Source organism: Lissotriton vulgaris, chromosome 5 (genome assembly GCF_964263255.1).
Source record: "Lissotriton vulgaris chromosome 5, aLisVul1.2, whole genome shotgun sequence".
In the NCBI taxonomy this organism is placed as follows: Eukaryota; Metazoa; Chordata; class Amphibia; order Caudata; family Salamandridae; genus Lissotriton; species Lissotriton vulgaris.
The window spans coordinates 891,699,898-891,727,637 of record NC_141693.1 but is presented as its reverse complement, the minus strand read 5'-3'; the positions used below and the strand labels follow the sequence as shown (position 1 = coordinate 891,727,637).

At 48.9% G+C, this 27,740-nt stretch overlaps 1 protein-coding gene across 3 annotated transcripts in view; it reads right to left on the bottom strand.

Annotated features, from left to right (window-relative positions):
- LOC147711757 (protein FRA10AC1) overlaps positions 1-27,740 on the bottom strand; it is a 354,287-nt gene that overhangs the window by 44,579 nt on the left and 281,968 nt on the right. For all 3 annotated transcript variants that reach the window (XM_086922478.1, XM_086922479.1, XM_086922480.1), the window contains exons 11-12: positions 21,128-21,170; positions 8,989-9,110 (exon numbers count right to left, since the gene is read on the bottom strand). In XM_086922478.1, coding sequence (XP_086778604.1) covers positions 8,989-9,110; positions 21,128-21,170 — 165 coding nt within the window. The remainder of the gene's footprint in view (positions 1-8,988; positions 9,111-21,127; positions 21,171-27,740) is intronic.

Sequence of the window (27,740 nt, the reverse complement as noted above, 5' to 3'; positions counted from 1 at the left end):
TCCTTTACCAAACTCAGCGGTCCTCTCACGGGGTGGCCGTACAGCAGTTCAAAGGGACTGAACCCGAGGGACTTCTGTGGCACCTCGCGATATGCAAACAGTAGGCATGGTAAGAGGACGTCCCACTTACGCCTCATCGGACCTTCCAGGCCCATGATCATGCCTTTGAGGGTTCGGTTGAATCTTTCAACCAACCCGTTACCTTGGGGATGGTAAGGTGTGGTGAACTTGTACGTTACGCCACACTCTTGCCAAAGGGATTTCATATATTTCGATATGAAATTGGTCCCCCTGTCGCTCACTACCTCTAGAGGGAATCCTACTCGTGAGAAAATTCCCATCAGTGCACGTCCCACCACGGGAGCCGTCACTGTCCTCAGAGGTATGGCTTCAGGGTACCGGGTGGCATGGTCCACCAAGACCAGGATGAACCTGTTGCCCATGGCTGTCTTGGGGTCCAGAGGCCCGACGATGTCAATACCCACTCGCTGGAATGGCGTACCGACGACAGGGAAGGGTTGGAGGGGAGCCTTGTTCTTCCCTCCCGTCTTCCCACTTGCCTGGCAAGTCGGACAGGTTCTGCAATAAGTATCGGAACTCTTATGCATTTGGGGCCAGTAAAAGTGGGTGACAAGCCTGTCATAGGTCTTGTCCATCCCTAGATGTCCTGCTAAAGGCACATCATGAGCCAGACCCAGTAGGAAGGCTCTGAACTTCTGGGGTACCACCAGCACACGGGCTGACCCAGGTTCAGCAGCCTTAGGCTCCGAATACAGGAGGTCATTCTCCCAGTACACGTAATGTGTTTTGGCCTGAACACCATCGGCCTGGTCTGCAGCCTGCTGCCGCATACCCACGAGAGAAGGGCATTCTTTCTGCTCCCTGCAGAATTCCTCCCTGGAGGGTCCTCCTTCTTGCTGCCAATGGGTCAGCTCAGGCAGGTCCCCCAGTTCGGCGATCTGTTCCCCTGTAGGCTCCAGGGCATCCCCCTCAAGGTCTGCCTCCTCCTGGACCGTAGGAACTTCAGGGGCCGGTTTCCCGCGCCCCCTGCGCCTTCTCCCTAAGACCGGTTCCTGGGCCTCTCCATCAGGCCCCAGGATCTCTCGATCACCCTTACTGGCTGCCATCGACCGTGTGGTCACGCACGCCCAGTCAGGCAGACCCACCATCCGCAGGTGAGTCGTTTTCTCCACCTTTTCCCAAGGGGAGTGCTCCAAGTCGTTCCCTAGCAAACAGTCAACAGGCATGGTTTTCCTCACACAGACCTGCAGAGTACCAGAGACCCCCCCCCACTCGAAGGGAACTTGAGCCATCGGACACTGGCTCTCGGAATTATCAGCGTTGATAACCCTACAGTAGGCATGGGGTACAACCTGCTCTTGAGACACCAGGTGCTGCCTCACCGCAGTCACACTGGCTCCTGTGTCTCTAAGAGCCTCGGCTTCCTTACCATTGATGATCACCACCTGCCCATATTTTTTAGTGTTAGAGGGCAGGTAGTTCGTAGGGATCATCTCGCTGTCTCCTAACGAGACCAGGGTCATGTGAACGGGATCTCCACCCCCCGGGACCATCATTTCTTCTCCCAGGTGAACGCTAGTCACTTGTCGGGGCGGAGCACCAGTGGGTGCGGGTTTTCCAAATAGGCGACACTTGGGGTCACTCGATATGTGCCCAGGCTCGCCACATTTGAAACAATTGAAGGGCCCCTTTGGAACAGGTTTACCTGTCGGGGCCCCATTCTGCTTCGGGGGTGGGGGAGGCTGAGAACCCTGCTGCGGATTCCCTTGGGAACTACTTTGGGGGCCTTTTTGGAACCCTTTCTGTTTTCCCCCTTTGTCCCCCCCACTCTTCTGCTGGGGACCCTGCCCACTCTTGGCGGAATCTCCCACGGGACCCTTGTGGACCCTGGTGCTGAGCCAGCGGTCCGCCTCCTCAGCAAGCTTCCTCGGGTTGGACAGCTTGCTATCGATCAGATGTTGGCGTAACTCAGGAAAACAGTGATCAGACAAGTGCTCCCATGCAATTAAATCAAAGAGACCTTGAAAATCATTCACTTTGTTACCTTTCACCCAACCATCCAGTGCTCTGCAAAAGTAAGTCACATATTCCACATACGTATTCCCAGGCCGCTTAGTACATCCCCTAAACTTCTGTCTATACATTTCAGGGGTAAGCCCGTACCTGCTCAACAAAGCTTCTTTCATGTGGGTATAGGACCTCTGATTCTCGACGGGCAAATCTAGCAAGGTATCTCTCCCTTCGCTAAGGAACCTTCCCCACAACCCCGCTCCCCAATCCTTCTCAGGGACCCGGCGGGAGGACATGGCTACCTCATATGCCCTAAACCATTGTCCTATATCATCCCCCTTAAAGAACTCCTTGACTACGTCCTTCGGGATATGCACTCTTGACTCTACCTGCACTGGCGATGTGCTGCCACCAGAGGGAGGACGATCCAAGCCTCTTTCCTTGAGACTTATCTCCCTCATTTTCACCTCATAATCCATCTGGTGCTTTCGCTCTTCCAGCGCCATTCTTTTCGTTTCAAGCTCCAGCTGGATTTTCAATTCTGCCAACTTTCTTTCGTGATTCCGGGTTTCCTTCCTGTCCGCCAGCTCCTCTGGCGACAGGCCTTTACCCAAGCTGTGCTCGCTGTCTTGTCGCTCGAGATCGATCAGATCCCCAAGGGCATTCTGCTCCTCCGTTGCATTCTGCTCGGCGAGGTCGTCTTGCTCTTCCGGGGTCTTTCTTGATTCCACCCAGGCTTTCAGGGCCTTGTAGAACTCCGGTTTGTTTTTGCAACCAGCGTGCGGAACTTTTAGTTTCCTACAAAAAAACTTCAGCTCCAGCTTTGAGTACTTGTCTAGCTTTGCGGCGTCCCATTCTATCTCCAAAACCTCGGAGGTCGTGGACTCCGCTCCATCCAGGCTCTTTGTGCCCGGCATGGTTTCTGCACTCGGAATCTTCTTTTCAAAAAGCAAAGTCTGTGGTTTAGTAACTGTACCGTAATCCTTGTGTAGCGGTCAGAAGCTCAGGTATAACTATCGCAAGTGTAAATTCGAAAATCCTCACCGCTGCGTCCAATGTAGGAAGGGGGAGACTCTTGTTGGCGCAGTGCAAGCACTAGCGACAAGCAGGGACTCTCTCTTCCTCGTCAGGGCTGAGGGTTACCTTCCAGACAACCTCTGCTTACCCTCTAGGTAGTGTGGCTTAAGCAGTCTTAGGCTAATCTTTGGGGCACATAGGGTTAAACACTTGCAATAGTACACCTTCACAACCAACCCACCACACAACGAGACCAGACTGTATTCTTGTAAAAATATATCTCTTTATATAAACTTTACGCAGGCTTGTGAATACAGTCAATAACTTTACGGATACGGTTGCAGGATATTAGCTTTAGGTTACCACAGTTCTTATCGTAGTTCTTGTGAGGCCCGTAGGCCGGTGTTAAACAAAGTTCTTTGTGGAGCCAGCGGCTTCCAGGGGATCTGTCCCACGTCGCGTTGCCTTCCCGGTGTCGCTGATCGTTGCGGCTCTTCGGCCGAGCAGGTCACTGGTCGTCCGGGGCAGCGGTGCTCTGTGGCGGCACGGTCCTCTCTTCGTCGTCTGCTCCGACCTTGGAGTCGGCGGCTGTGTGGCGGTGACAAGTGGCAGTACGGTCCCCAAGTGCAGGACGTACCCAGCCAAATGTCGGTGCAGCTGTGGGCTCACAGCTGGGCTGTCGGGCAGGCTACCGACCTTGTGGATTCTCGTAGGGCAATAGTCTGTCCTTGCAGGTGAGGGACGGCTCGCTATGCAGTCGCCTCGATAGCTCGGACCAGACGGGTCCTCCTTCGCTTTGCTCTCGGGCTCCCAGCGCAGGTGTGGTCACGATGTTCGGGCCAGCGGCGGCTGGTCCTCACTGTGCTTCCGCTGTAGCTTTGGGCCCCGGTCACGGTGGTCGGGAGGGAGTGGATGCCTTAGAGGAGCTTCCTCTTTGTCGGTACTGCGGCGATGATCAGCACCCGCAGTCGCTTTCTTCCAAGGGGGGTTTAGCGTCCACTGGTCCTGGGACGCTGGTCAGGGGGCAAGTTCAGTTCCAAGCCCTTGGAGATCTCTTTGCAGGGTTTGGCACAAAGTAGCACAAAAGTCGTTTCGTCGTTTTGTCTTCCTCTCCTTCAGCAGCAAGGCACCAGACACAAGCAAGAGTCAGCACCCTTCTTTGTCTTCTCGCGGTCCTTCTCGTAGGGCAGAGTCGTTCTGTGGCCCAAACTGGATCTAACTTTCAAGGAGCAGGGCTCCATCTTTTATAGGCCAATTCTTTTGTTCTCGCAGGCCAGGGGGGCCTTTGCATAGCCACTCTCAGTTCTGGAGTACCCCGGCGGGTGTACTCCGGCTTCTGCTTTCAGTGTGAGGGGCAGGCGCATCAGACGCCCCACAGGAGGTGGAGCCAGCATTGTCCGGACAGGAGTGGCCAGAGTACCTTGTTGATGGGGGCTTCGCCCTTCCTGGGCCAGGTGCCGGCAGAGTCATCCGCCGCTCCCCAGGAGGGTGGAGCCAGCATTGTGGTGGCCGAGCACAGTGACAGTTCGAGTCAAGAGGCACTCCTACCTCCCACTAAGGTGTAATCTGCGCATTCACCACCTGTCATCCCTCCAGCCCTGTCACTCACACATCCCAGACAGTCGGATACACATACGGGCAGAGGCAGCTGAAATGGTTAAGCAAGCAAATGCTAACTTTCTAAAAGTAGCATTTGCAAACCCAGGATAATAAAATAAACTTGACTACAAGAAATATCTCATCATCCTGAGTTCAGGCATACTAAACATGACTTACTACCATGCTCCTTGAGCCTGCGGGGATTATAGGGTATAATAATCCTCGCAGCTCAGTCTGGCCTAATGGAGCAGGTAGCCTTCAGTAGTGAACTACGGTCTTCGTTGTAGGTCACTACCAGGACATGCCACGCACATCAGGGCTTGTCCTACCTCGCACCTACAATGCACCCTGCCCGCAGGCCTACCATAGGGGTGTCTAATATGTAGTCAAGGGAAGGGTCGGGGCTGGCAAGTGGGGACACTTGCCCAGCTAGCGTGACAGTACGAGACCGCACGCGGGTTCTGCGGTCGCAGTTCCCAGACACAAGTTTACGGCTGCTCGGGTGGGTGGCGCAACCAGCGCTGCAAGCCCACCAGCAGTATCGGCATCTACATGCCCCGGCACTCTCTCGTGCGCTTTACTGGGGACTAACAGTAAATCCAATGCACCAATCATGGATACCAATCGTATGTACAGTTTACAGTAGGGAGCACTTGCACTGCGGCACGGATCAGCCGTGGCGCAGTGCCCTGAGTATCGGAAAACCAGCAAAACATCGGAGGCACATCAGCAAAAAGTGGAAGGGAGACTCACGCCAAGGTGCCAGGTCTAACAGGGGAAAATTAACATGGGGTTGGAATGAAGATCGGGTCAGGAAAGACAGGAAAGATGGAAAGTAATTCAGGGGAACTAAAAGACAATGTGAAAGTCAAACAAGCCAGCTGATTCGTCAGAAGGCGGGGAGGAAGGAGACACGGCGGGGAGACGAAAGAAAGTCTTCCCAATGTCCGGCTGGGTAGTTGACGGCCGAGGGCGAGATCCACAGCCAATCTCCTCTAGAGCTACCTAGGTAGCTCCACCGGGCATCAGCCATATTGCTAGGTCTCTGCGGTCGGTAGAATATTCACGATTCCTCGGACGTTGCTGAGGTAGGTTTCAAATTCAATCACGGGAATGGGAGAAAAGAAGGACCGCAGTCCATAGAACCCCAGGTGTGTATAAAAGAATCAAAGCGGGGTTAGATTCCAGGGGATTAGAGCCAAAAAGGAAATCCCTAGCCAGGGAGCTCCCAACCGGAGCACCTCATCCGTCGGCCATCTTGCTGATTAGTTAGTATGGCAGCAGATACACAAGCCAGTGGATGCCCAAGGTTGGAGTGATCTTCTACACAGAGGCCGATATTAATGCTGCCTTGTCTCTTTGGTCTTCGTATGAGCACCACCTCTTGAACTCTTTCCTGTCCTGGTGGGTGAACTAGATGGGGGTGGGAGGTGGGGGATATGCGCAAGGTTTGATCGGTGTCAACTCCAGGTGCTGTTGCACTCGTGACCTCTGCTCGGCGTGGGCATCGCATTAGATTCATCTTGTGGAGATGTCCCCACAACTTCGAGGGGTAACCCATCCTTAGGGGGAAAGGCCTTCTGTCGCTCGGGTTGAAGAGGTTTGCACTGACCCTCCCTCCTTTTTCTGATAAGCCAGCCTAGTTGGACACTATAGGCTGGGACCCTCTTCTTCCAGACCTCTTCCTCCCTCTGGGCTGTCCCTGTGGGGGAGCTAGTTTCCCTCTGCTCCGTGTGGGTCTCCATGTCGAGGGTGTTCTCTGCTTGTGTAGCTGAATGGCCTTCATGGTTCTCAAGAATTGTAGATAGGAGCCTCGAAGTTTTGCTCTGTTCCGCTGGCCTCCACGGGTGTCCGCCTCTCCGACAACGACTTTGTTGTTCCTCCGTCGGTGATTCGGTGAGATTTTAAACCCCGTGCTCTCCATGTTTTCCGAGCTGCTCCCATGTCAGGCAACCGCCTTAAGGCTTGCCATGGGTGACTAATCTTGCTTACTCGCCATGGAGCCTCAGCGGATCAGGTCTGCTCGGCCATCTTGGCAGGCCGACATGCTGTGGGACGGAGGTCCCTTTAGGATAGCCTTACATACCTTAATGCGAGGACCTTCTGAAGGGGGCATTGCTCTCCTAATTTGAAGCTCTATTACTGGGCGGCACAGTTGCTGGTGATCAATGAGTGGGCTTATGTAGACCAGTATGAAAAGCCTTTATGTCAGGCAGAAGAACTCTCCCAGCCCAGAGATATTTAAAGGTGCTTTACGGCCACATGGAGAGGATAGTGGGGATGGCACCCAAGGCAATGGTGGTGAAAATCTGAAAGAAGTCAATTAAGGCACTGGGGTGGGACATTACCATGGAAACACCACTGTGGGATGCAGATCCACTGGTGGATGTACGAATATTGGGGGGTTACTAGACGTGGGATCTGATTGGAATAACTAACGTGAGGGACCTACGGGAGAAGTCAGGAATGGTCTCCTATGATTAACTGCAAGAACAATAAGAAATGGCGGAATTCCAGAGATTCAGATAGCTGTAAATTAGGCATGTGCTGACCAAGTGTATTGGGCATCTTGACACAATACAGGAGGGGTCTCCTAGAATTTAGGCGTCTGGCTGCCCTGCTTTACCGCCACATAATATTCATCATGTATGTCCCTCTAGTCAGGAATTGTAAGACATCACTGAGTAGGTTGAAGGACAGATGGGAGCACCTCAAAATCCTTGAGAACGATGATGGGAAAGAGGCACATAGGTATCAGAGGGAAGTGGCGATTGAAGAGGGTTTCCACCTTGTACAATTCAAGATACTGCATAGGGCATACTATACAGAGACAACACTCCAAGCCATGGGTAAATTCCACAATGACAAGTACCTGAGAGGGTGTGGAATGACAGGGACCATGTTACATACTCTGTTGGAGTGTCCAAAATTGGGGTTGTATTGGTGGACCATTATGGGGCATATGGAGCAAGTGGTAGGAACTCCAGTGGTCCTCTCCATGCAGCTGGTCTGCCTGGGTATATGGAGGGGGAACAGACACTACAGAGATATTCCCTCCTGTTCCTGTAATATTCACAGACGTTAGATAGAACGGACATTGTTCAGGCTTGGGAGACAGAAAGCGCTCCGAGTGCGACTAAGTGAGAGCAGAACATGGGATGGTGTATGCTAGTGGAGCGAGTGGCTTATCAAGCACAGGGATGCCGGAGGAAGTTTGACAAAGTATGGGGCCAATGGAAGAAGGTGAGAGAGCAGGAACCTTAATGGATGGTTGGTTGGATAGCTGGGTGACGGTACACAGGGTCAGAGGGTTGATATGTAATGGGACGGACGAAAGGGGATCGGGCAGACGCAGAAAACGATGCCAGTTGTTCATCAAACTATTTTATATAATTGTGGAGTTACCGAAGATGTCATGTTATATAATGATAGATCTGTACCATTGGCAGTGCGTTGTCTCTTTATGAAAGCTTTAAAAAAAATTAAGTAAGAACCAGTGGGATAGAGAGAAGAAAGCAACCCTGAATTTTGGAGCTGGAACACGAGTTAAATTGAAGCTCTCACACCACTTACAAGGGATTTTAAAATTGAAAAATGAGATTGTGATGGCCTTTGAAAAATATAATAGGCCATGGAGAATAAAGTAGACAGAACTGCATACGGTTTGTTAGAAAGCTATGTCTCTGCGAGATTAGAGTGTATCAAGACATCCTGCATTTTTTGGGTGGTTTAATGCGGAGCAATGAATAGGGAGAACGTACTGTGTAATTTCCAAGCATGTATTTTGAGCAGGTATGTGGTTGGAAATTGATGGTATGAAATAGATTGTAGCTGTACACAGCATCTCTGAGTAGAAGCTTAGAGGATATTAGGTGCTGCGATCAGGGTCTGCCTTAAGACACTTTCAGAAGCATAAGAGCTAGCATCCAGCATAGACGTTCTAAGTATTGAAACAGCTTAGAACTCGGGCACACGTGTGATATGCTGGTACAGAAAGCATCCAGTAGCAAGTGGAAGTTACCAGTACCAAAAGCTCAGCTGTTGCCATTTGCTGTACGCTTGATGCCATGTGGCTTTGATGGGGAGCCTGAAAGAAAATGTTGCAGAGGGTCTCGTTATGCCTTCAAGCCTCTTTAGTATAGCAAGGCATGGGTAAAAGGTTGCTGTTGAGACTGACTTGTGTCTGATGTCAGAGAGCTGCAATGGGAGAAAGATCCACTGGTACCCATTGACGTTAACTGATGGCTGAAGCTTCTGCAGTGAGGGGCGTCAGGTCCATAATTTAGTGAATGTTTAAAAGGTAAACACTAGCATAATTAACAATAATAATTTAGCATTTACCTTTCCTGTTCTTGTGTTTTCTTTTTGGTGAAAGAGATGATTTTGACTTTTTCCTTGGTGGTTCTTCAGTTGTTTCTTCAGATGGTTGTTGTTTTTTAGTTTTTGGTTTGATTTCTCGCCTCCTTCAGTGTGAAATAAAAAGGAAATGATCATGTTTTTTCGTCATTGCACATGTGAAAACAATGTATATCTGGAAATAGTTAATGGCTTGTCAACATACAAAGTTAATGTGTTTAAATGGAAGCCTCACTGTACTCTATCTTTTGAATAAAAGAACCAGACCGTTTTCAGAAAACGTTTGTACTGATAATGCTCCGCTTTGTAAGAATCAGATAAGAAAAGTTTAAAACATCATCATCTTCTAAAAGTCCATATTAAAACATATGCATGTGATTACTATGACTGTGTTGTAACCCACCAATACTATTTGCTCAGCTGGATGGAAAAGGTTTAAAATGACATCAGTACCACAAAGTTCCTGGCTCTTAGATTTCCCTTTAGTGTCATTGGATATTCATCCTCTATGTAGCACCTAAATTTACAACAGCCTTATTATAGTTTTGATTTATGTTTAGAGCACAACAATTACCAGAGAGCATCAAGGTGCTGTAGCCGGCCGGCCAGAGCTAGACCCCATCTATAAGTCCACCAAAGAAAGAAAATGCTGCCTATGGAGTATAGAGCCAGGTTTTGGGTGTTTTTCTGAAAGGCAACAGCTCTGGGAAAGACCTCCGGATTTGCGGAAGAGAATTCCAGAATCTGGTTCCAGCAATCGAGAAAGCTCTATCCCTCCATTTCTTCTTTCGGGTCCTAGACACAGTGAGCAGGTTACGATGTGCCAATCGCAGGTTTCTACCTGGAATATGCCAGTGAAACATATATTTAATCCCCACAAGACTGTGGAGAAAAAGGACCTTATGTACCGTACAGATTGCTTTGAACATAATGCGCTTTTTGGTGGGAAGCCAGTGTAAGGCCATTTCATGTGGAGAAGTGTGGCTCAATGATTAGAGCGGCAGACCCTGATGCAGTGGTCTAGCCCGGGACCAGGGTTCAATTCCCCGCCTCGGAGGGTCTTGGGCTCAAAATTCCACGGACCTGATAATTCCCGCCTCGGTGCCTATTCCAATCATGGAGTCCCACTCTGCAACTCTGGGCAATAGCTTGCTTAATCTCCACAACGGCCCCCAGAACGCTAAGGATGCCTGGCCTCCACCTTGGGGTGCCCAGGAGTGGACGCCTCACAGGGAAAGCCAGGATGGGTTGCACAGCGGTATTCGTACAAGCGCCTTGAGACCCTTGCGGGTGAGTAGTGCGCTATACAAGTATCAATTTACATTTACATTTACATGTGACCATCTCAATTGGGGCCAAACTATCTGATGGGGACGAATGAGAAGCAACAGACTTTAAATAGGAAGGGTTACATTTAAATAATGGCACACACTGTTCCAAAGAGATGGCACTGTGCAAATGTGGTAATCTGTGGGAAAGAATAAAGACCAAAGCTTTGCAACATTTTACCGACAATGCTTAACTTGTAAAACAATAAGTGCCAGCATAATTTTCAAAAGGCCACCGTTGTTCGCCACCTACTGTCCCTGGCAGTACCGCCAAATGTCTGTACAAACGCTGCCTATTAACCATCATACTCCCAGGAATGTGACAATTTGGGCTATTCCTTGGCACATAAATCTGTAACAAGAGCATCGGCGCCCTGGCATTATTTTTAAAGGATACTTAGATTGCTAACACACTGCTGATGTGTTGTGTTGAAAAATAAGGTAAACAGAGCTATCACTGGTGTACTGTAATAATTATGTGCCGGTGCCGAGCACCAGCAAATACTGGCATAGATTAAACACTGCTGGTAATCATTTTGCTCAATACTGATCGAAAGATTTATGTCTCCATTTAACAAATAAGCTGTCTTTGCCCCTTACTGGTCGTTTTGTTAGCACACTATGGGCCATATGTAGGTGGCCAAATACCGGTCGGTAACGGCCGATTTCGGCCGTTACCGACTGGTATTCGTAATTCCAGATGTAGGGGGCCTGAAAATTACCGATTCTGTATATTTACCGAATCGGTAATTTTACCGAATCGGTAAAGTACCGATTCGGTAAATGTACAGAATCGGTAATTTGGGATGTAGGTGGCACTGGAAACAGTGCCACAGGCCCTTAGAAATTCGTTATTTACCATGAAATACAATGGCATGGTAAATAACGAATTTCTGTGTACATGCACATCTGTGCATGTACACCTGTGCCATGTGGCACACATACATGCCCTAAGGGCATGTATGTGTGTCACATTGCACACAAGCCAAAATCAGGGGTGCAACAGGGTGTCAAAGTGACACCCTGTCCCCCTTGACAAATCGGTAAAATTACCGAATCGGTATTTACCGATTCGGTAATTGCCATTGATTCCTATGGGCCTCAAGGCCCATTGGAATCAATGGCAATTACCGAATCGGTAAATACCGATTCGGTAATTACCGCATATAACCGATTCGGTAATATTTACAGAATAATTACCTACATGGCATTTACCGAATTGTAAATACCGAATCGGTAAAATTCGGTATTTACGATTCGGTAAATGCCTTTTACCTACATATGGCCCTAAGTTTCTTTTCCAGGCCTTCCACAATTGTACATACTATACTGCTGCTTAGGATTCTGGATACAGCTCAAACACATAAACTTACTTAATACAAGCATCTTTCTAATGGCTAGAAATGCCTGTGATAAGCGTTAGCTGCCCTTTTCTCTGGACTGCACTTTGAAAATTTAATTTTGCAGAGCCAGTTCTTTGTGAATTAAGAGACTGTCCTGAAAATGTATAGTTTCTAAGTAGACTCTGTAAGCTCCCCTCAATGTTGGTAGAGGTACACCCATCACCGACCTCCAGTGGCATCACACCTGGGATCCGTGCCCCAGCTTTTTTTGCTGTGGACCCATCACCTCAGCTGTTTAATGCACCACAACAAAAACAGACCGTACATCTTGCCATGCACATGTATTTCCTCATCTACCACTCACTGCAAAGTAGTGGTTGTTTGAGGCAATACAGAAGCCAACATGTTTACTTAAATGTTTAATTCTGGCTTTCTATGTATGTGTGTATCTATATATGTGTATATAGCTTGACATACACACACATCCATGCTAAGTCAGGTGGAAACATTTTGAACGAACATGATATATATATATATATATATATATATATATATATATATATATATATATTCAAAGAAATATATATATATATATTAAAAGAAATTGTAAAGGTTTATGTGCATGTGTACCCAGCAAGTGCCCACCTAAAAATCGCTTCTAGAGGCACCACTTCCAAACTCTAATAGACTTATTTATGTTATCCGTTTGGGAAAAAATCTACTTGGAGGTTGATCTGGTGCACTGTTTCTGATGGATCACACAAAAGGATTTGACACTGTGGAGTACTCCATTTTGATAAGGTTTCTTTATCTGTAAGGAAATATCCATGTTTCCAGCCTTTTCTGACCAATTGTGAAAATGCAGTGCCATATCTCCTTTTCAATCACTATTCACTTAATCAATCTGTGGTGTTCCTCAAGGCTCTGGTCTATCATCAACTTTAACATTGATCTGCTGTCACTTTAACAATTGATTGACATGTCTGGGGCGGGACCTATAACTGCTTTGACAACAAACGTCTTTTTAAACTCGAAACACCATCAGAAAATGTAAGTGCCAAAATTCACCCACTGCCTTATCAGCAAGCGGCAATCGAATCATGACCAATACATTTAATTGGAATATCTCCAAGACACAGATCGCGATAGTGTGGTCAATGAGGTAGCTTGACCTGAAATTTGTCAAGTCCTCATGGCAACAGTGAAAATCATGGGTTCTATTGTGATTCAGACACTACACTGATTTTTCAAATTAGTAGCATCACCAAGGCTCATTTCTTTTTCTTAAAACTATTAAACTTGCACTACATTAATGACAACAAACGCTGGATTTAAACGTATTCACTGTAAGCCTATACTCGAAGTGACATGAATCCACAACTGTTGCATCATGTTCACACACTGAACACCACTGCTTAAGAGGTCACAGAGAAAGTGGCATTGTCTGGCCTATTCAGAGGTAATGACATTTTGGAAAGAAGTGGTGTATATGTCGGAATTGTCTGGTTGGGCACTGTTCCCAATCCCATCCCACAAATTATGCCTACAAGAATTTGTAGTAGATAGGAAGAAAGGCAAGCGACTGCTAAATTCGTACACCATGGCCTGGTGCTCGCAAAGAGGAGCGTTGAAATAGCTTAGAATTTGTGCACGGAACACAATACGAGTAAGTGGCTACAAGACGCATATAAGCAGGTCTTCGGCTGAGAAGGATATTAGGGAGAAGGTGAGATGTGTCGGGGCAGTGGAAGGGGATTTTAAAATATATTCAGCTAGGCTAAATTTGGTGGATTACTCATCCAGAAGATTATCCCCCCGATACTGGGTGTGTGCTTGTGAGGACATCATGTCTAGGGGAAAAGTGCTTGGACGCTGTTGTCATGGACATACAAAAGGGTAACTGAATAAGTTCCTCCTACCTGCTGCACACTAGTATTGTTTGCAAAGCTGTGTTCAGTTGTCATGATGGAAATGTGTGGGTTATATTCTGCACTGCCAGCTGCTGAAGGAAATGCTGTGCTACAAGTGATACGCTGTTGTTGTTGTATTATGATGAAAGGATAAAGATATGCATAATAAATCCACAGAAAATTCAATTAGCGCTGGCCCATTTCTTTTGCAAATTGCATACATGTTACCGGTATGAATTCAAGCTTCCGCATCCTCAATGTATACAGAATGCCCCCACAAGGACAGTCAAGAAAATCGATTGCAGGCCCACCTTAAGTGGTGCTCTGATCACTGCATTGGTTGCCAGTCTGCCAGAGTATTTTGTTAAGGCCTTGTGCAGTAAATTATCTGGGCTCTTTTTCCTTGCTGTCACATTTAATGCTTAAGATACAAAAACATAATTCCATTTAAAGAAAATAAAGCTGACTTCTGGGTTTCTGAAGTGGATTTAACAGACGTCCCATTGGGTACTGTCAGTGTCGTCTTCAGGAATTTTGAGAAACCAGGCTAGAAATATTCTGGAGCCCCCTGTTTGGAACAACTTTGAATGGATTGCCCATGCATACTATTGGGCTTCCTGTAGCCACTCATGAAGGGCTAGCATTTTTGCCTATGTGCTGCTGGCAGCCACTAAAGTAGAGTGCAGTGCAATGGGCGCAGAATGATGATATAGTGACAGTGAAGAAGAATTTTGCATTTATAGCCCGTGACTTGCATTTTGAATGCTCCCAGTGGCAATGAAAAAATATGAAGCAATGTATGAGAATCACCTGACCCAGTGCCTCCAGTTTCAATGTGCAGCCAAGGGGAGTAAAAGCTCTGCCATGCTTGTGAAGACCCACAAAGATATGGTTGTTTGAGGTGTTCACCTCATTTGCATTGGGGGGAGGGGTAGTAAGTAGTACGGGTTCTGGCACTGCACCGTTCTATGACTGAAGATCCTCTCTCTGAGGTCAACATTAAGTGTAATGCAGTACTGGGTGCTACTATCGCTCTTGCGAGGCATCTAGATGCAGATTAAAGGAATTCAGCAGTACTCGGAGAGGCTGAACACAGATGCAAGACACTGTATTCTTACTGCATGTAAGTAAACAGAGTAGCACTTAGAAAGAAATAAAGACTCAGAGTGGCAACACATAGGTGTTTCCCGAGCAACAGATATGTTATGTAAAACAGTGATGAATAGCTGTAACAATTGAAATTTGTAAGAAATTAACCTGAGCTCACCACCCGTAGCTACGGCGCGGAGAAGACAGGCTTACCTTAGGGCAATGTGAAAAATATTTATGCAGTAATAAAACAGTAATGATTTCAAAATGCCAAATAAGAACAATCCCAAACTGAATTAGGAAAACAGAATAAAATGAAATGAACACAATGACACTGAAATGACATTTCAATAATGGGAAACTGCACATATGGTTTTTTAAGGTTTTAACACCTTAAGAGCGTCGAACGTTCAGCGCCCAGTGCTGAACGTTCGACGAATGAATGCTGGCCCGTCGGCCAACGGTCGTGCGCAGCACTGGCAAGGTAGTGCTCGCGACGACCGTTGGCCGACGGCAGCACTTAAGGTGTTAAGTAGAAATAGTGCCAAAAATCACTAAGTGCAAATGATAGTCACTGGCTACGATAAATCAGAACCTAGGCACAAATTGAGACTGACCAAAATGGAGCGTGAGTCGGATACACCAACCAGGTCCGTCCTGGTCAAAGATTTTACATTCTGACACAATCCTTTAAGTACCAATATGCAACATGAGTACACTATTAAAGTCCCCCAGGACCTATGGGGAGGTACTTGGAGACTCACTGGGAGTCAGGCAAAGGCCACCATCAGGGTCCAGTCCAGGCCCACTTGCCACTGTTCAGCTGGGTACTTCCAGGAAAAGGCCTCTTGTAGCTTACTATATTACTGTAGTTTGAACAGGAGGTCAGCCTTATGACGCTTGGAGTCCACCTCTTCGTCCTGGGTGCAAGAGGGAGCAGGCCCAGCCTTTCAGTCTCAGGTAGCAGGTCCAGTCCTCATCTGATCTTTTGCAGGTCTATCAAGAGTTTTCCAGTGGGTGCCTGAAGATGCGAATTAATGCCTGGCACTAGCTAATGGATGAGAATGACTCCTCCTGGGCTTGCCCTAACCAATGGGATAAGAGTTCCTCTGGCCAACCCTATCCACTATGGGCATTTTCATGATGGCAAAAGTCTTTAGCAACACTAAACTTGGGCTATGAGGGGTGGGTATGTGTCGGTGGAGTGTACTATGGTAGTCCAAGGTACTTATTATGCATTTGGCAGTCCTCCTGTTGGACCGCCACCACTGGCCCCACAGAAGGATCGACAAGTCTGTGGTGCACTGACTGCTGGATTCAGACTTGAATCCAGGGAGTGTGGTGCTGTAGTGGTCTCATGGCGACGGCTGTGTTAGGCTCATAAAAGTGTCTTAACAAAAGACCACCGCTGTGACAGCGCGTGTAGCACATTCCTGCATTGTGTGGGACCCCTTATTTGCATGTCTGCCACCCTCTTCATGGTTGGCTTACCACCATGAAATGAGGGGTGGATTTGCAAATTGGAATATGCTCGGGGTGCCGCATCAGCACCCCCAGCATATTCCAGCCCCTCTCCGTTCCGCCACCACTGCGAGATCCTGGATCCCGGCAGGGGCGGTGGTCCTGTGGTGGTCCAAACGCCACACTCGAAATACACCGTGCAGGAATGGGGGTGCAATTCCAGAGGGGCACAACATGTGCCCCCCACATGGTAGGGACCCCTTACTTGCATGTCTGCCACCCTCTTTATGGGGGGCTTGCCGCCATGAAATGAGCAGTAGAATTGCAAGTTGGAATATGCTTGGGGGTGCCACATCGGCACCACCAGCATATTTCTGCCCCTCTCCATTCCGCCACCGCTGCAAGATCCTGGAACCCGGCAGGGGCGGTGGTCCTGTGGCGGTCCAAACGCCACACTCTAAATACGGCGGGCTAACCAGCAGTGGGGCAGTGGTTGGTTCGCCACAGGGAGTATGAAGGTTCCAGGACCACCGTACTCGGAGTAAACCCCCAAGTGTCTCACCACATCTAACACTAAAATCCAGTTTAAGGCAGGCCCTTAAATGCACAATAAATGCAGAGACAGAACCCTGATGGAACAAAAGCATATGTCTTCTGCAACCAGACAGTGGCTCATCAAGAACTGACCTGGCATCCTGTTATCTCCACTTTTAAGTGTGCCCCGAATTTTTTTTGTGAACACAACAGACCCGCCAAGCAGTGTTTAACAATCATGGAGGATTTTTCACTGTAGTGTCAAAAAGGATACCCAGAGTCCCCACCCTACGTGTTCAGAAAATTCATCTCGGTCCATTATGGGAAGCCAATTGGTTGATCCTGGAAGACATTTCACAGCCAATTCAAGGCTAATCACTGGCTGTGAGAACCTAAAGGGTAAATGTAAAGTAGCTACCAGGAACTTCAAACAGGTAAAAGGAAACTTTCTAAGATACTTTTTCTTAATATTTAATAAAAATCAGACTTTATAATTGAATTGGATCTTTAATTACTATTCAAAATAGTTCTTTATTGGTTTTTTTTGCTGGTCCCTTTCTCAAAATACAGTATTAATGTTTAATATTGTTTCCTAGGGTTTCTCTACAGGTCAGCCAGACTTCCTACAGTGAAAATATCTTTTGGGTGATAATTACTGTAAGGACATGCTATCATTAAATGGTTGAAAGTCCTACTTCTATATACTATGTACCCTGCCTTATGGGCTACAAGGGCCACATAGGGGTAACTTATTAATATTTAACAGGGAGATGTTAACTTGTCATTAGGGTTTATTTTGACAAGTCGAATTGCAGTTTTTACATTTCTACAGTCAGGCTACAATGGTAGTCATGAAGCCATGGTTACACTGTCACTGTAGTGGGTAGCACAATGGGTGCTGCAGTCGACTAGTGATATTCTAACTTCCAGGCCCTCATTACAATTTGTGCCATATATGAGAGACTTACAAATTAACTATATCAGTTATGCCAATTCAACCATGTTAAATGGGGGAGCACAAGCACGGTACTACTGGTTAGCAGGGAGTTCTAAACCCAGAAAAAATATAGGGGTTCAACAAAAGATAAAAACCTGATTTTCTACATTCATATTCAATATTAAGCATAGTGTTAAGCAAAAGAGCCAATGCTAAATTATACCGTTCATGTTTTAAGATGGCAAGCAAAATACAGACCTACAAAAGACTTTGCACTGCATGTACTGGAACTGAGATGAGAGACATGGCTCTTCTACATCCAACTAATCTTGGTTTTGTTAATTGGTACACACTGTCCATGTCTAGTTTGTGTTGAGAATGGATAGCGAGGACATTGAGCATGGTATTTCTTTAATAGATTCAGCACAATTTCCACCGCACAATAGCAGTAGATTGTGGCATTCGGCTCTTTCAGCAATCAGTGAGTTCTTATACAGTATATACGATGCTTGTTCTAGCATGTTGGCATTTCGCGCATCACTGCTCGTTCCTTTAACGAGTTTGGACACATTGTGCCAAGAATACAGGGTTGGTTTGTGGCATTATTTGTGTGTCACTCCATTTTTCTTGCCTTGTCTTTTCGCTCTGCGAGCACTTCCTGATCTTTTCTTTTTATTCAGTTACACCTATCATGGACAAACACTAGTTCGATTATTTTCTTTTTTCATGTGTATGTTTCACTCTTCACGTGATCTCCGTTTTCTTGCCGTGTGTAAGCATATACGGTTGATGCAGGTCTTCGGGCCTTTTCTGAAGGTTAAGCTGCTTGTAATCATTATATTCATGAAAAACAGTATTGTAATATGATCATTTGTTTATCGTTTTTAAAGTGGCCCCTGAAGAAGGGATGTATCAGATCCCGAAATGCATTGGGCTGGGCATTTTTGCCGAAAATGCATTAGATTGTTGCAGAGTAGCAAGATCTGATTCCTATGTATATTCATTATTGATTTTCAGTTGATTTATTGCTTGATATGTATATGTTACGTGTGAGTAGACACTGTTATTCAATTGACTCTACTGTCATTGGTGATAATAATACTCATACGACTTCAAAGTAATTGTGTGCCTAGTTTGCTTTTTGTATTCAATTTGGTGGAGTTTTATTCAGAATCAGCACGTTGCCCAGCATTACTGCAGCTCGGTGTGTGGAGCGCCTAGACGCATGGAATCATGAAATAAAGATCGGGACTTTAACCGCTGTGGCGTCCCCTAGCCCGAACCTACATCGAGTGATCTGATTTCTTGACGTCTTCAAAAGTATTGATATCATAGCTTAACTAATTAGCATCTACTGTTCTTCAACACCACTACCAATGGCAAGCTTCAGGCCATTCGATCGTGAGTCCCTGCAAAAGATATGAATATACATACGCTGACTGTAAAATACTAAACATATCTGAGCGCTGACCCTACCAACTCACTGACTGACATCCTCACAGCTTAGTGGACTATGGCTGCCATTGATGGTACTGTAATTCAGACCGTTCTATCTGAACTTGAGGACCTTCATCGATATAGGTTTCATTCTAATGCTGGACTTCCATTACTGACCGAACCATTTACTCAATTTGAGGCTCCTTATTATCCAAAGTGATTTCCCTCACAAGTCCCAACAAGGTTTCAGTTTTTTGTACAAGGCTTCCTGATGAAGGCACAAAGCCGAAAAACGCGTAGGACACAGATTTATTAGAGCCATGCCAGAAATGACCGTTCTCTGAATTTATCATTATGAACATTTTGCATGTATGTTGTTGATATTCATTGTACCCTGCTTACAATTTCTTATGTATCAATGATTGACACCGTGTGCATTATAGAAGTAATTTAATCAAATGCAAGAAATTTGGTGCCTTGACTGTACGTACCCAGTGTAAACATACACACAGAGGACGACATGTTTTATATTTGTTTGTGTATTTAGCCTAATCTATCTATAATAAAAAAAAAAATTCTGATACCACTGAATAGAGGTTACATATATATTTCTTTAATATTGTTTAGGTCCATATTTATTTCCATTGTTCGAGAAATTTTGATATTCACACCCCAGAACACTGGTGAACATTCACCTGCAGAGCTACGTGTATTCAAGGCTGGCTGCCTCTCACTGGGTAGCACGCAACATTAATTCAAATGGGAATAATCCTTTCCTTTGATATAAGAGGAGTGCACTGACTATTTATCTATAACAATCTTCTACATCCAACATCATCTATCCTCTTACACTCTGTTAAGCTGTTAATCACGTTTGGCCCTGACCCTATAGAGACAATGACCCGTTTTAAAAATTGTATGATCCATATTAACAACTGGATGGGTAATAACAATGTACTGCTCAACGGTAGCAAGGCAGAGATCATCCTGTTTGGGAAGGCCGATGAGTACTGGTCCAGTGGCTGGTGGCCCCAAACGCTAGGCCCATGCCCATCCCCTAAACAAGCAGTGCGCAATCTTGGAATAACGTTTAACAATAAGCTGTCAATGAAAAATCATGTAAATCTTATAAAAGGCACTTGCTTTGGGATTCTGTGGAAACTACTCAAAATCCTCCAATGGATTTCCATTGAATCCAGAAAACCATTGGTACAGGGACTTATTTTATTGTAAGTCATTTGGACTATGGGAATGCCTTATTAGCCTCCATAAACTAAGACCTTCACTCAAAACTTCAGATCTTGAAGAACACGGTTGTCAGACTTATTTTAAATCTCCCACCAAGAGCCCCATCAGTTCCCAGACTGAGGATTCTTCACTGGCTCCCGGTAAAAAAAGAGAAGTTGTTTTAAAATTCTATATTTCGCCCATAAGAGCATACATAGAATCGGACATAGTTACTAAGCTAAAAAACTAAATTGGTATCAGCCAGGTAGACGTCTAAGATCTAGCACAAAACCTCTCCTTACCCCGCGACGAATTCGCACTGTAAGAAACGGTGGTCGATCTTTCTCTTTTCTCGTCCCTGACCTTTGGAATAAGCTCCAGTCTCCTCTTCTTTCCATCTCTGACCACAAGCATTTCCGCAGGGAACTAAAAACCTGGTTATTCAACCATCAATAATGCTGTTCATATCTGATCTCTAGCCTATATGTATTCTTCGCAAGCGCCATGAGACCTTTCAGGTGATTTGTGCGCTTAATATGTTCCTTTGAGTTTGACATTGGCTGGTCCTCCATGCCTGTAAGGTTCTGTTGTGGTGAATGTGGCAACAGAAAGGTGTTTGCTCCAAATTTTAGAGAGTTCCCCTCTCCCAAGAAATTTAAAAAACATCCCCATTGGGCAGGTGCTAGCATTGAAATCAGGGTTGTTTTTATTTTTTATCAGCTTTCCCTTACAATAATTTCCCATCCTTCCTTGTTTATTCGTTATGCTACACTCATTGCACCCATATGAAACACTGTCGGCTGTAAGTACACATCTTTCAATAAAGTGATCATACGTAAGGCAATATATATATCTTACCTGTGATGAAAATTTAGTTTATACGAGCATTCTGAACAAAGTCCTAAAAAAAAAGAACAAACGTTAAAGAGGCAAACATACACATGTTTTTTCTGAACATGTATGATAGACATCATGTGACAAGGTACCTTTCCTTTAGGTTTAAAGTATTTTATTGCAGCATTGAAAGAAAAAGGACAACATCACAAACAAGTAACCACAGGTGCCCCCCGCAAAATAGTGTATACAGTTCAACCTAGACATGAAATCCGTTCGTGCAGTGCGATGGGCACATCCTGTTCCAGAGTCGCATGGCTAGTGCACCTGTGGACGGGGACAAACCAAAAGGAGAAAGAAAAACAAAAAACCCCCCAACCAACTGCCCCCCGACTCCCCCCCCCCCCCCTCCCCCCCACCCCCTGTACTGTGCTATCAAACTTCCTTCTTTTCACTATGGCAGCGTAGACATCCGTCCCCCTCTCTAGCTAACTACTCGGGCAACTCAGATGGGCGGGTCTGGCGGAGGAGTCAGCCGTAGCAATCTGAGATATCTAGGGCAAGTAATTTCTTTGAATTCTGACCTTAACAGTGTGTGAAATGGTGACCACAGCTCCTCAAATGTGTCCACCTCCGCCGCTACCACCAGGGACATCTTTTCCATGCCAAAGACATGCCACAATCTATGTAGCCAACCAACAACAGTAGGAGGCGTGGTAGTGCGCCAGTGAATGAGTATATTCTGTGTTGCCGATCCCAGGGCGATCGCTATCTGCCTACCCTTCTTAGATCTTAGTGGGTACATCAAACCGTTTGGCAAGCCAAGTAGAACATAGGCAGGAAAGCGGGGTAATTCAATCTCAAAGCATTGGTCAACCTCGTTCAGCACCTCCTCCCAGTAAGGAGTCAGTAGGGGACATTCCCATAGTATATGAGTGAGTGTGCCAGTCTGTCCGCAGTCTCGCCAGCAGGTCTTCGGTATTGAGCGGTTCATTTCGTGAAGTTTCTCGGGGGTGCGATACCAGTAAGTGGAAATTTTTGTGAAAGTCTGGGTAAGCCCTGTGTGGTAAGCAGAGTGTCGTGCCCGGTAGGAGATGTGGTCCCAGTCAGTGTGGCTCAGCGATCGCCCCAGCTCCCGCTCCCAACGTTCTCTCCCGGGATTGTAGATGTGAAAGGGGGGAGGTTGCAACAATTTATAAAGGTCAGAGATAAGCTTGGCGTCTGAGGAGCGAGTCACCAACCAACGCTCATATGCCGTGAGTTTCCGGTCCGCCGAGGCTCGTACCTGCGGCTGGAGCGCCCAGTGACGCTCCTGCATGTATCTCATGCGCTCCGTCTCGGGCAGACCGAAGTCCCGCCGTAGATCCTGGAAGGAGACGGCACCCTCCGGGCCATACATGTGGAATAGGGCGGAGCAACGGGCCGCCCGCCAGAGCTCAAAGGCTCCCGGTTCCATACCCGGGCTAAAGTCCGGGTTTCTGATTATTGGTGTAAAAGGAGAGGGAAAGGTGGTAAGGTCGTGTTTGGTGGACACGGAGTCCCAGATTCGGTGCGGGACCCGCGTGATGAAGGACGCATAGAGGTTGGGGGGGCGGTGGGCCCTCCGCAGGAAGGGCACTTCCTGCAGCGTCCTGCCCGCCACCGCCTGGTCCTGAAACAACCAATGTTTATCTGATTCCCACCGGCTCCACTCTACTAGGTAGCGCAGTTGAGCAGCTTGGAAATACTTGTGCAGGTCCGGTATACCAAGGCCACCAGACTCAGGCACTAGCGTGGCTATGGCTCTCTTGAGCCTAGGCTTGCGGCCCTGCCACACAAAGCGTGTTATATCAGACTGAGTCTGTCCGAGCCATCCCTTGGGGGGTTGCAACGGGAGGGCCCGAAAGAGATACAGGACTTGCGGTAGAAGGGTCATTTTCACCGCGGCAACCCTGCCCAGCAACGACAACGTGCCCTTGTCCCAACGGGCCAGTTCCTCCTTGATCTTCTTACTTAAGGCCGTATAGTTGGCCGCGACCATAGCAGGAAGAGAGGGTGCTAGGAGAATCCCCAAATAGGGTACTTGGTCTTTAGACCAGCTCAGCGGAAAAAGCCTCTGTAAGTCAGCCCTGGTGGCGCCGGACAGCGAGATGTCGAGGGCCGCCGATTTCCCAAGGTTTACCTTGAAACCCGCTACAGTCGCGAAGGTTTCCAGCTCTTCAATACAAGCAGGCAACGACCTCCTAGGGTCGTTGAGCGTCAATATCACATCGTCCGCGTAGAGACTAAGGGTGTGGTGGAACTCCCCCATGCGGACGCCTGTGACATTGGGGCTCTGGCGAACTCTTTGTGCGAACGGCTCCATATAAAGAGCCAAAAGCAGTGGCGACAGTGGGCACCCCTGTCTGGTGCCCCTTTCTATCGCAAATTGCCGGGAGCTGTAACCGTTCACCCTCACCACCGCGGACGGGAATCGGTAGCAATTGAATACCAGGTGCCTAAACCTCTCTCCTATGCCAAATTTACTCAATACCTTCTGCAAGTAAGGCCAATGCACTCTATCGAACGCCTTCTCCGCGTCAATGGAAAGGAGCATGCGTTCCCCGGGTATCCTTGAGGCCTTCTCCAGTATGTGGGTCACCCTTTTAGTATTATCGACAGTCTGCCGGCCCGGGACAAACCCGGCCTGATCCGGGTCAACCATACCCGGGAGGTGGAGTGCCAGACGTGCCGCTAGAATACTGGTGAAGATCTTCAGATCTGAATTTAAAAGTGAAATCGTCCGGTAGGGCCCGCATTCAGTCCGGTCCTTGCCCGGTTTAGGGATCACCGACACCGTCGCCTGAAGGAACTCCGGAGGGATAGCGCCCGGTTCAGAGAACAAATTAAACAGGCGCGTCAACAGTGGTGCAAGGTCCTGGCAGAAGGTCTTGTAAAAGAGAGGGATAAAACCGTCGGGCCCCGGGGCTTTCCCGTGTTTGAGTCAGGAGATAGCCGTAACCACCTCTTCAATCCGGATCTCCCGCTCAAGATATTGGGCCTGGTCCGGCGTGAGGGACGGGAGCGACACCGACTCCAAATAGTCAGTCTCGGCTCGCACTGAGGGGGGGACACAGGCGTAGAGATCAGCGTAGTAACCACGGAAAACGTCCGCAATCTGGCCATCCTCCGTGACTGTCCCTCCAGTGGGGGCCGCCAGTTCTTTCACCCGATGCTGCTGGTGTTGTACACAGAGTTTATGCGCAAGAAGCCAGCCATACCTGTCTCCGCCAGTGTAGTATTTGTGTTTCAGGCGAAGTACAGCGTACTCCGCTCTGTCCATGTCGAGCGCGGACAGGAGCTTTCTGGCAGCCTTAAGTTGCCTCCAGACTCGAGGGGCTCCCGTCCGTTGATGCACCTGTTCTAGCTCCCTCACCTGGCGTGTAAGTTCGTCCTTTTTAAGCTGACGGTCTTTATTCTCCGCCGAGGAGATAGCAATAAACTCGCCGCGGAGCACTGCCTTCAAGGCGGCCCATTGCGTCGCGCGGGTGGTGTCATCATTGTCATTATTACGCTTATATTCCTCTATGGACTCGCGGATATGTTTCACCACGGAGTGTTTGTGCAGCAGAGTGTCCCTGAGACGCCAGACCCCTCGCGAGGGAGACACCGGAGGTAGCCGGAAAGTGCCCTCTACCGGGGCATGATCTGAGAGAGACAGGACCCCTATGTCGGCGGCCGGGGCCAGCTCGTACATCGGGCCCGTCACCAGGAGATGGTCCAATCTTGCATAGGATTTGTGGGCGTGTGAATAGTAGGAATAGGCGCGGGTCGCGGGGTGGAGGCGGCGCCACATGTCGTGCATATCAAGATCCTCCAAACGGGAACGAACCGAGCCCGAGAGCTCTCTCGATTGTAGGCGCCTTTGCACCGACCTGTCCAGGGACGCATCAAATACCATATTCAAGTCCCCCCCCAATCACGATGTGCCTGTCAGGAGTGGATGTCACGTCTTCCAGTGCCCTGTGCAGAAACTGATCCTGATGATCGTTGGGGCTATATATGGAGCCTACAGTTAACACTAGACCCCCCACCCTGACTCTATACGCCAGAAGCCTCCCCTTTTGTTCCGCTACCTTTTCCATTACCTCCCCTTTGAACCTCCTAGATATCATGAGTGCTACACCGGCTGTTTTGGAAGCGCAGGAAGAGAAAAGCTGCGTGGGGAACTTTGGGGTCTGTAGCCTGTGACAGTCTTTAGCTAGAAGATGAGTCTCCTGTAGAAGACAGATGTCCGCCTGTGAGTCTTCCAGGAGGGACAGTACAGCCTTCCGTTTAACTGGGTTATTCAGCCCCTTCACATTCAGGGTAACAATCTTAAGGGCCATCAGTGAGGGGAATACCAGCCTCGCTCTTCAAGGCGGGCACGGTCCGCCGGACTAAACTCAAAGGCATCAGCGTGCGGCCACAGCACACAGTGATAGTAAACCACCTCATAGCACAGTACAGTCCCCGAGCCCCCAAACCCCCAACTGTGAGGACCCCTTCCCTGGAACCCCACGCACCCCCCTCTCCCTCGCTGCCCAGTGAACGCCCCAAACCCCAAACTCACCCATTCAACTCCCCCGCCCACCCCCCTCACCCCAAACCATGCAGAGTACTTCATTGTCCCAGTCCGGTCCTCAACGGACAAGGCCGTGGAAAGTCGTTCAAGTGGACGTCCAGCCACCACCTCCAGCGCCCCCGCCACCCCCCGCCCCCGGAACCCCCGCACCTGCGATGAAGATAGGCTACTGCAGACTCCCCCCGGAGCATGTTCAGGCCGTCAAGGCCACATCGCCATTCGCCGTAGTCCTGGAAGCCTCCTGTATGGCGCTGGACATTTCTGCCCAGATTGTAGGAGAGTCGGGTCTCGCGGGCGGCGGGGATCGCCGTTCCCCGACTAGCTGCCAGCCATCTCGCGTGCTCCGCCTGCGACGAGGCGCCGGGGTGTCCGTGTCCGATGCTGTGAGTCCCAGCACTCCGCAAACATCCTGGAGGGACCAGAGCTGGTGCAGAGTTCCATTCCAGCGAAAGATGAGGCGGAAGGGGTGCCCCCACGAGTACTGTGTGCCATTTTCCCTCAAGAAGTCCGTAGCAATTTTAAAGGCCTTCCGTTTCTGCAGTGTTATTGCGGACAGGTCCTGGTAGAGAGCCACCGGGTGATCTCTGAAGCGTAAAGGCTGTTGTCGTCGGGGCTCACGAACAATCCGCTCCTTCAGGGGGAAATCCGGCAAGAAAGCTAAAATGTCCGGAGGAGGCGCTGTAGCCCTGCGAGGCCGACCAACTCTATGTGCTCTGTTGGTCCGGATTGGGAAGACTTCCGATTCTCCCAGAACTTCACGGAACAGGGCTCCTAAGTAGGCGGCCGCGTCCTCACCCTCCTCACTGGATGGAACGCCTCGGACCCTTATGTTGTTACGTCTGGACCTGTTTTCAAGGTCTTCGGCATGGGCCTGTAGGTCAATCTGCTTGTCCCTCAGCCTCAGGACCTCCTGTTGCAAGTGAGTGATTTCCTCATCCCTAGAGTGGCCAGCCGCCTCCACCGTGTTCACTCGTTCTCCCAGGGAGTCCACCTCTCTCCGGACTTCCCGGACCTCCCCAGCCACCTCTTGCTTCAGGGCTTGAAAGTCCTCCCTCAAAGAGCTGAACAGTGACTCCAGGAATGATCTAGTCACCGGGGGTTCCCCGCCTTCTGCGCCCCGAGAACTAGTCGGGGGGCTCGGAGCTGGTTGGTTCCTGTCTTGCCTCGGGGCGCCTCTTCCCAGCATTTCCAGCAAGGTCTGGTCACCCTTCTTCGACCCTCAGGCATTCGACATCGCGGAGGGGGGGATCACCAAAGTCCACGTGCTGTGGCGAGGAGGCAATACAGACCCGGGCAGCAGTGCAGCAGTAGGTGGCAACCCACACCGCTCGCGCCGATGTGGACCCAATCCCAATGAGGCGCCTCCAATCGCCGCGAGCGAGGGCTGCTCCAAGAGGCCGATGCAATCGCTCCGCTCCCGTCCAAGATGCCGTCCGCTACGGCCTGGGGAACCAGCTCCGGTGTGGCGTAGTCTCATCTCCCGGACTATGTATGTGCTGTTCCGATCCGCCCAAGGTTGAAGTCAAGGTCTGCCGGTACAAGAGGGCACCACTGGACAGTCCTTCCAGTGACCGTCCCAGAACACCACATCCGGCGATTCCGGCTAGGCCCGCTCTTGGGGATCGCAGCAGTCCTTCCCCACTTGTCCACTCGAGTATCACATGGCTGGAGGCCGATCGTGCAAGTCGGTCAACAGTTGGGACCGGAGAGGGGTTAGGTCTCGTGGGCCGCGAAGGCAACCGTGGGTGCCGGAGGGGCTGGCAGCGCCCGGCAGTGGCTAAGGGCGGGGCTCAGTGCCGGGCCATGTGGCGCAGGCCTCGCAGCCTACCTGATCCCCGGGCTTGCGTAGCTGACTCCTGTCGGCTCCGCCTCCTCACTCTCCGCTAACGCGGCTCCGCTCCGCCAAGGAAGGTCGTTTCAGGCCACAGCGGGGTCGTAGTGTCGGGACGCCCGCAAGCCGTTGGTCTACTCCGTGCTACTGGCCTCCCTCGCTGGGTTACCGAGGCCCCGCGATCGAGGGGCCCCCGGTCCCTCCAGCGGTTCCTCTGGCGGCCC